Source organism: Chondrus crispus, genomic scaffold (genome assembly GCF_000350225.1).
Source record: "Chondrus crispus Stackhouse genomic scaffold, scaffold_27, whole genome shotgun sequence".
Taxonomy (NCBI): domain Eukaryota; phylum Rhodophyta; class Florideophyceae; order Gigartinales; family Gigartinaceae; genus Chondrus; species Chondrus crispus.
The window spans coordinates 75,710-84,498 of record NW_005179169.1 but is presented as its reverse complement, the minus strand read 5'-3'; the positions used below and the strand labels follow the sequence as shown (position 1 = coordinate 84,498).

The 8,789-nt window shown below is 49.0% G+C and overlaps 4 protein-coding genes; 3 read left to right on the top strand and 1 right to left on the bottom strand.

Annotated features, from left to right (window-relative positions):
• CHC_T00010236001 (DEAD box RNA helicase, putative) lies at positions 1–1,101 on the top strand. Its single transcript, XM_005716890.1, has 2 exons — positions 1–261; positions 520–1,101. The coding sequence occupies exons 1-2, from the start codon at positions 1–3 to the stop codon at positions 1,099–1,101; spliced, it is 843 nt and encodes a 280-aa protein (XP_005716947.1).
• Positions 1,102–1,294: 193 nt separating this feature from the next.
• On the bottom strand, positions 1,295–1,515 carry CHC_T00005093001 (hypothetical protein). XM_005716889.1 is given in 2 exon segments: positions 1,295–1,314; positions 1,315–1,515. 1 exon segment carries the CDS (start codon positions 1,513–1,515, stop codon positions 1,315–1,317), a length of 201 nt encoding a protein of 66 aa, XP_005716946.1. The 3' UTR covers positions 1,295–1,314.
• Positions 1,516–5,995: 4,480 nt separating this feature from the next.
• Positions 5,996–6,583, top strand: CHC_T00005092001 (hypothetical protein). Its single transcript, XM_005716888.1, has one exon. The coding sequence runs from the start codon at positions 5,996–5,998 to the stop codon at positions 6,581–6,583; it is 588 nt and encodes a 195-aa protein (XP_005716945.1).
• A 13-nt stretch (positions 6,584–6,596) lies between these two features.
• Positions 6,597–8,480, top strand: CHC_T00005091001 (hypothetical protein). The gene has a single exon (XM_005716887.1). It carries the CDS (start codon positions 6,597–6,599, stop codon positions 8,478–8,480), a length of 1,884 nt encoding a protein of 627 aa, XP_005716944.1.
• The last annotated feature ends 309 nt before the right edge of the window (positions 8,481–8,789 follow it).

Here is an 8,789-nt window from a genome sequence, read left to right as displayed (position 1 = left end):
ATGTCTGCCGCTGTGACCAGTCCTACCTTGGAAGCTGCTCTAGCTCACATGGGTACTGTGTCTCCCACAGCCGCGCAACGCCGTGCGATTCCCTCCATGCGAGCCGGTAACGATGTGGTGGCGGTGGCGCCTACAGGTTCTGGTAAGACGCCTGCTTATGCCGTTCCTTTACTTTCAGAGTTACTGTCCGGGAGTCGGGCGCCAAATCGTTCAGCCCCACATGCGTTGGTGCTAGCCCCAACACGAGAGCTTGCGGAGCAGGTTGGTCGCGTTTTACGAGGCTTTCTTCAGAGGCACGGGTGAATGCGCGGATAAAGATTGTTTGCTCGAAGGCCGCTGCTTCCGGCCTCAAGGCTGCTGATGGGTTAATTGATATTGTGATTGCAACCCCAATGAGGCTTGTGGCCACCCACCAATCTGCTGCAATTAACCTTGGGCGCGTGACCCATGTCGTTCTGGACGAGAGAATTTGTTTATGATGAAGTGAAAGTAGAAGCAATTCATGCTGACCGAAGCCAGCAAGCCCGCATGCGCGCATGCGGCACGCTTGCCGTAGAGCGATATCGAACAGGCGAAGTGTGGGTTCTGATCGCAATAGATGTATTGGCACGCGGGTTGGATTTTGTAGCGGTAGAGAGCGTGGTGAACTACGACATGCCGATTAGCGCATCGGCAGACGTGCATAGAATCGGAAGAACAGGGAGGAACGGGCGAAAAGGGACGGCAGTGACGCTGTTCACTAGGGAGGATCGAGTATTGCTAGGTCCTGTTCTGGAAGTGGCAGAGGTGAGTGGAGCAGACGTGCCAAAGTGGGCGTTGAAACTCAAAGGCGTGAGAAAAGATGTGGTGAGGAGAATGGAGAAGAGACCACCAACGCGGAAGGGAATTGGGGGACCTAATCGTGGAAGCATTGGAAAACGACACAAACAGGAAAAGAGGTTGGAGTCGGGGAGTCGGACTGAGGAGGGCGTAGCGAATCGACAAGTGACGGGAAGAAAAGAAATTCAGCGACAAGGGGAAAACAGACGAGGAGGAAGAAAAGGGGTGCAAGCGATGGGTCTCAATGTTGCCACTGGTTTTGAAGAGGAAGAGTATGAATGAAAGCACGTGAGAAAGTGGTAAGTAACAAACATTATCATTAAAAAGAGTACTTCTTAGCTTTTTCCCACGTTCCTGGCACTCACTGCTACCATTTCTTCCCCCTGAAAACCCCCTCGTCCTCGAAAACCTCTCTCCTCTCCGTCGCCTTCCTCTAAATCCAACCCCTCTTCTACATCGCACGCACTATTCGTCGTCTACCGCGACCTGTATTTATTACAACATATAGTGTGTGCCATACGTTGCACGAATATGATTGCGACCAACTGTTCGCGTTCTCATGTTAAACAAGTGACAACACAGGCGACTAATGCGGCATCTTTTGTATGCATCTGCAGGTAAGGGAACTGTGAGACGCCCGAAGGGGCCCTTCAGTGCACGTACTCCCCACTCTGGAGACTGGCGCTCGCTCGACATCACCCGCTGCATGATCAGATCAATCGCAGCGAGATTTTCACCCTGCGGTACATCTCACATCTCATTCGTTTTCTTCGAACGGATCACTTTTCCATTCGTTATTCTGTAGTTATTTGCAAAGGCACTATCTCCTATTATTGCGTATCCTGGAGGAGTATTCTCATCACTCAACATCGGCCAGTATAGACCGGAAGCACTGGCAAGGCGAGAATCATGCCACGATCCGAGAAAGTTGATGGCGGCGTGAATCAGTTCATCAGCAATATTCCAAACAAAGAGATTTGTGACCTCAACCGACTGCGTGTAGCCCTCATAGTACGCGTTTTGCATACCTGGATCTGTAAACTCCGCGCACGGCATCCGAGTGCCATCAGTGACCGCAAAAACGCCTCGAAGTAAACGTCCATAGGGCCGATTCTTTTGTAACAATTGCGATGATGCCTCCATCTCGACAGCCGTAGGCCAGTTAATGGCAAACAGGATGTGCTTTTGGTCCGTAACTACAATTTCGAGGACAGTGAGGCTATAATGAAGCCAGTCTGAGATAGAAGACTGAGTCCTTCCGAACACGGGACAGAGTATATAAACGCGGCCACGAGTTTTTAGATACCTGTCGCATTCATAGAGCCCAACAGCTTTCGCAAAGCAAATACAATATTTTAGATTCTCGCACTCGGGAGTTTCCATTGCCACTGATCAGAAATGACACGGTGATTGCTAGCGTGCAGTATGGTTGAATCTTACTACCATAAACAAAGACCAAGAAGATCAACACTTCGCATATACGCACGACGGCCTCTAGTCTTGGGACCTCGCCGGAACGGACTACCCCAATTATATAATTCACGTTCGTGACTAAATGCAGGGTAGAGATGTGTCATGAAGACAGAACGAGTGAAATTAGTGCTGATCTCGAATGATGAATCGTCTTCCTGCCCCAATATGACACGCCAAGTAGTCCGCGCATTTTCTCGTCGAGGGTGGAGAAGACTCCTTCGACTGTAGCGAGCATTGGCGTGTGCCCTCCCCACCCGCGGCTTCTTGTGGATGTTCCGTCGTTGTACGACGAATGTCGCCGCCGCCACGGCAGCACCTACGGCGGCGGCGCTTGCAGCCACCATCATGAGCTTCTCTTTCTTCGATAACTTCATGACGCCACGCTTTCATAGACGTACACCCCCTCTTCCAGCTATATCGGGTGCGGTCTGCCACTCAATCAGCAAGAATCTCTGAAAACCATCCCTAAAAGTCTACGCGTTGCTGACATTCCGATATTTTCACGGGATTTTGACAGTCTGGCAAGCTCTGGCGGTCTGTCGAGGGGTGCGAGCCCCTCGGCAGATTTAGAGATGCTCCGTCAAATTTTGTCATAATATAAATATCTCATTGGCTCGCACGTTTTCTGATCTGGCGATTTGGCAGAAAAGGCAATTCTCGAATGCACTCAGTGATCAGGCTCCTAGATGCCGGTTAGCAAGCTCTGTAGTTCTCTTTTCGACGAAACTTAGCAGCAATTCTATGCGTATCATAAGACATACACGAGCAAAAACCGTAGATGTACTCTGACCAGTCTTGACAAAAACACTCGACGAGAGAAGTTTCTGCTGGTATATGCTTTCTCGAATATGGGTTTGTCAGATTTTGATCACAACGAAATGACAGTGTTTCAGTCGACCAGTGCAGCCCAATTGGAGGGCTGACGTCACGGCTGACACAATATGAGCCTCATATTATGAGGAGTATTACCTCTCGAGTACGATTTTCACTCCCTGCGAATCCTGTAACACAGGGTTTTCGCCAAATGAGAACCAACCTAAGAATGGTCAAGCTTTGATGACACGCCATTTGTGACTTCTCTTTTTGGTAGCTGCTGATGTTGCTTTGATAGGAGATCTGTCGTACTCTTCGACAACAGCTGTTGTTGAGGCAATGGATGTCTCATTTTATTCTGTTGGGGACTATTTGTGGGGTGATGTAAGACGAAACCGTTTCTACGTCATCTACCAAATATGGGGATTTTATCCTTCCTTGCATTAACCGGACCACTACAAGTTCACTTGATGAGTTTTTTGTCTTCATTGAACAGTGCAGTAAACTTGCTCACTCCAGTGTTGCACGCACACTTCGCTTTTATGGAATAATTTTGTTCCAGCATTCATAGAAATCCCACCGTTTTTGATGTACTCTCAGAAAACGTAACACAAAATAGATAACGTTTCGAAGTGACGCAAACCCTTATATAGTGATCAGCACTGCCAGCTGGAAAGATGATTCTTTTCATCACGAAAACACAACACAGCGAGAATTGGTCAACGGAAGTTTATGAAAGCACTGACGCGCCATTGAACAGAATCTCGTTCTGCTTCAACACGCCCGTATTTTTTGACCGGTGGTTTTTTTTGTGCGGGAGCTGTAGATTCGTTTTGCATATCCCTTAGTAAAGGTAATGGTCATGTACACTGCTACAAACTTTTGATGGCCGCATGGATACAAAAGCTCTTGTCTTTTGTTCTCCTAATTCTATAGAGACCAAAATTGAAAAGTATGCCCCATAAGATTATAACGACAGCATGACTTTGAAAGCAGACTACTCGAAGACATGTAATTGTACATGGAGTTCTCTTCTGCGTTGAGCAGCATGGAACTTTTTCCACAGAAGAGAAAGTGCGTGTTGAAAGAGGCACGTGACAATACATCTCATTTCAATCGCACTTATGTGGATGCGTCGTATAAATGGAATCGGCTGAATTGCGTCATGTGTGAAAACTAGCTCAGGCATCTGTGACATCGGCATCGGAGGAGATGTTTTCGACGTAAGCAGGTGTAGCGATTCAGGTATAGGGAATGGCAGTTTGGTGCGACGTCAAGGGCATGTGCCATTTCTTGGAAAAGGGACCGGGAAGGGAGAAGAAATGGGATTAAGCCAGAAATTGAGTTTCAATTCAAGTTTTCGCAGAGTTGATGAGTAGGACAGTTGAATCAGAAAGAGAGGAGACTCGCGGCCGCTATGAAGCATTCTGTGCAACGACACAGGGTCGCAAAAATACAATAAGTGCCTCACGCTTGCAGATCAAAGTAGTACAAGACTAGGCTTGTGAACGACAGCCACATGGGATCAGAAATCTCGTTCTTCACTGTGGTGGAAGCGAATTGTGATAGCAAGTTGTGGAGCAAGGAGAAATGGGAGTGAAGTGTAACGTGACAGCAAAGTACTGTATCCAGCCGTGTTGGGTAGACGCCTTTATGCATGCGATTGGGCTCGTGGAAGGATGTGAGGAGAATGTTCTGCAGTCAGAGCACTGGAAGGTAAATTTACGTCGGGTTTCGTGGGTGTGCTGGCATTGAATGGGACGAATAATCGCATGACTCACGTCAGCAGTGACCTACGCATGTCGAGCCTACGAAAGGCTCTTGCGACATGTAGGGGTTGTCGCCTCGATTCGGTAGACAAGGTGAGGTGGCAATTCGTAATGGCGATACTATACAACTTGTAGAAGCGTGGCTGCGACACCGGGGGCAGTAGAAGGACGTCAGAAGGCGATGTTGCACAGGGTACAGGATGACAGAGAGTTGCGGTGCATGGGTGTGGATTCCATACAGTACCAAGGGTACCCTTGGTACTGTGGAATGTGAGTAGGATGTGAGGGGAGGGGCGATGGAGAAAATTTAAAAAATGGGCGAGCGTGGGATGAATTCAGGTTGGATTTCCACACGGGTACAGAACACGAATCTTGTACTCGGGCGGATTATTGAAACGTGTACGGAAGAGACTGCCTTGCAAGGCGTTGTGCGGCAGGCTACAACTGTGCCGGCCTCTTTTGCACCACAGAGATTGATGTCCAAACGAGTACAAATGGGCATCACGCCTGCGTGACATGGAAGAAGGGGTGCTGAACAGGCCGAAACAAAAAGTAATTCAGGGATAGAGAATGTGCCTTTTACGCTTTCATGTACTGTATAGTGTTGTGACTCGTATTCCATATATATATGAGCCTATATATATTTAGGAATACCATGGCTCGAGAAGAGTGGATTGTCGTGTCCTACCAGGAGTCCTAACAGTAGGACAACAATCCAGTTGTACATACCGCTCGCATGTCCTGAAAAGGTAGAGCCGTATCATGAAATACAGTTATATATTTCTAGCTAGAGGATGTGCTACATCCGTGACTACGATGATTGATGGCGTGACGCACTTGAGCGTCCATTTGCGCATGTCGCGACCGTGGTGCAACCGTTGCACCACTGCACTTCATCATTGCGCATGTCGACCTCGTCTCCCTCCCGTGCCCACCTACATCAGGTCAAGAGTACATCCGCTCATAAACCGTCGAAATGACGTTGCTTTTCAACATGTACACACCATTTCTGCTTTCGCATTCGAAACACGTTCCCTTGCCTAATCGCCTTTGCGCCACACGCCTTATTCAACTCTAGTTGTCGAGTTTAGACCAGCTTGCGACCTTTTTCCTACCCACCCATGTTCAAACTTCTTCCCTTGCACCATTCGTTCCGCGCTTCGCTGCAAGGCCCGTTACTTCGCAATGCCTTTTTGTCGGGCCTTATACTGTACCCCAGTCTATACCTGCGCTTTCCGATCTGCTTGTTGCCTTCATCACCCGATCACACCCGCTCGCATCTCGTCGCACATTTTGTCCCAACGATTGATTCAACCAATTCTACCATTCCTTTAGATAATGTTTGGGATACATACAATAAGATATCTATGCACAGTGCAGTACAGTGCCGTACATCGTACAGGAACCACAAAAAGCCCACAGATGCTCTTACATCTCCGGGGTTGAAGAGGTGCCCAGACTATTCCACCACTCCCCACTTTGTAGAACACCTGACGAAACAGCTTTTTGCTCGCACGACCCCTCTGTCAGCTCTGATATCTTCCCATCTTTCTCCGATTGCTTATATTAGTCTTTCAGCGATCGCACACGGCCTCGCACTCCTCTTCCCATCCGCCACCTTCACTTTCACCCCCTGCATCTCCCCCTATTTTTCTTGCTATGGAGCCCCTTCATCCCCGAACCACCTCCCCCGACGGCAACGACCCTAATACTACTGCACCAATGCAGGCCGCAGCTCCCGATACCTACACTCCCATCGGAGACGCAGTAGACAACGCTTCCAACCTTGCTTCGGCCTCAACAGCATCCGCACATGAAAAGACCCCACTTATCGCCATCCCAGCTCCGACAGATCCCTCCCCTGCCCAGAGAAGCTTTCCGAGACTTCTGGAGGAGCCCGCCGGCCCTGACATCGATGTGCACAACCGTTTCGGTTTCCAAGCCTTCTTCGACGACATCACAAACCTACAATCTGGTACTGTTCCCGTATCCCTGTTTATCGCCGCTGTTATCGGAGTGCTTTGCGGAGTGGCGGCCTTCTTGTACTATACTATGCTCGAGTTCTTCCTGGAGTTCTTGTGGAAGACACTCCCCGAGCAGCTTGCCGAGAGTTTCCCCATGTGGCTCCCATGCTTCCACTGGGTTTGGATTCCCATCGTTGGCATGATTTGCGCTATCCTCGTCGGAGTCTCCATTAAGGTCATGGGCTTCCCCGGAGATCTCGCGTACACCGTCAAATGTGTTCACAAGATGGGCTACGTTCCCATTGGCCATGCCCCCGCTATGGTTGCCTCTTCCCAACTCTCCATCCTTGGTGGCGGTTCACTTGGTCCTGAGGCTCCGCTTGTTGCTATTTGCGCCTCCATTGCCGGCTGGGTCAGCATCTATCTTTTCAAGCAAAAGTACAAGAACGTTGTTCGTAAGCACACACTCTGCGGGATGGCTTGTGCACTGGCAGCTTTCTTCGGAGTCCCACTTGGAGGGTCGCTGTTCGCACTCGAAATCAATAGCAGACTTGGGTATGAATACTTCGAGCACGCCCTCGAAGCCATTTTCTCTGGTGTCACATGCCTTGTCGTTTTCCGTGGCATGGCCGGCCTTCCCATCGGTCCTATTTATTTCTTTACGCCAGAGACTTTGAAAGACTCTTCAGCTAAGCTCGTTTGCATTGGTGCCATCCTCGGCCTCGTCGGTGCTGGTATTGCTGCAATATTCGCTCATGGGCATTGGGCTGTGGTCAAGAAGCTCGACCAGTTCAATATTTCGTCAGACCCTCTCAAGCTGTCCATTTTTGGAGGAGTTGGGGTTGTTACTCTCGGCCTACTCATTCCGCAGACTTTCTTCTGGGGTGAGTTTGAAATGCAGACCATTGGTTCTCTGTCCCCAGCGTCCAGCCTCCCGCACATCTGGCCAACAAGCGGTCTGAATGGATTTGAAATCACGGGCTTCACGACGGCATTTATTGTGGGTGTCGCCAAACTCATCGCGATTTCCTTCACTGTTGCCGGAGGATATCGAGGTGGCTTCATCTTTCCTTTCTTCGCCGCTGGCGCTGCATTTGGCAGGGCTATTTGCTTTCTGTTCCCGTCCATTCCCCCGGTTGTCGCAATCTTGTCCGTTGCGGCTGGTATCAACGTCGCCATCACAAGAACTGCACTCGCTACCCCGCTCATTCTTGCGGGACTTGCTGGCGAAGTAAATGCGACTTCACCTGTTTTGGCCGCTTCATTATGCGCTGTTTTCGCGACGTACTACATGGTATGTACTCCTTTTCTCTCCAGTGCGCGAAGAACGATTTCTACCTTTCTGCTGAACTTGGCAACTAACGTGGCCCTTATAATTTCGTTTGCACCTTTTTTCAATTCTACTTACAGCCTTTCATTTTCGCTCAGCAAGGCCGTGAAGAGATCTTCGAATCTCAGTTGCATTCTTACACATTCATGGGTAAGTGGGGAGAGGAGGACGAGAGCCCGGAAATTGAGCATGAGCTTCCATCCTCGAGTAGTACAGACGTCGAGAGTCCCTAGATTTCTCATTGTTTGGCTTGCCAAGTTACTTGCATGTACAGAACCCACACCTATGTGTCTTGTCATCACTGCCGGATGATGGATATCCAATTAACTGCTAATGTTACCTCACACTACAGTGCTAGCGTGATATATTTAACTGAATGATCAGCGATATATGAAATTAAAGCCAAGTGTGACCGCTGGTCTGGTTCTATTCTAATTCCGAACTCGGTTTTCTGTAGATGTAGTTTCTACGGTGTAATTTAGAATAATCAAGGGCTGGCCTGTAATTAGAACAGCCAGCTCATTCCGGATTCCGGTTTGACTTAAGCGATGACGAGTTCGCTTCTCGTCAATAAACCCTCATCGGTCCTTCATCTGCACAACCAACAACATACTTTGGTTA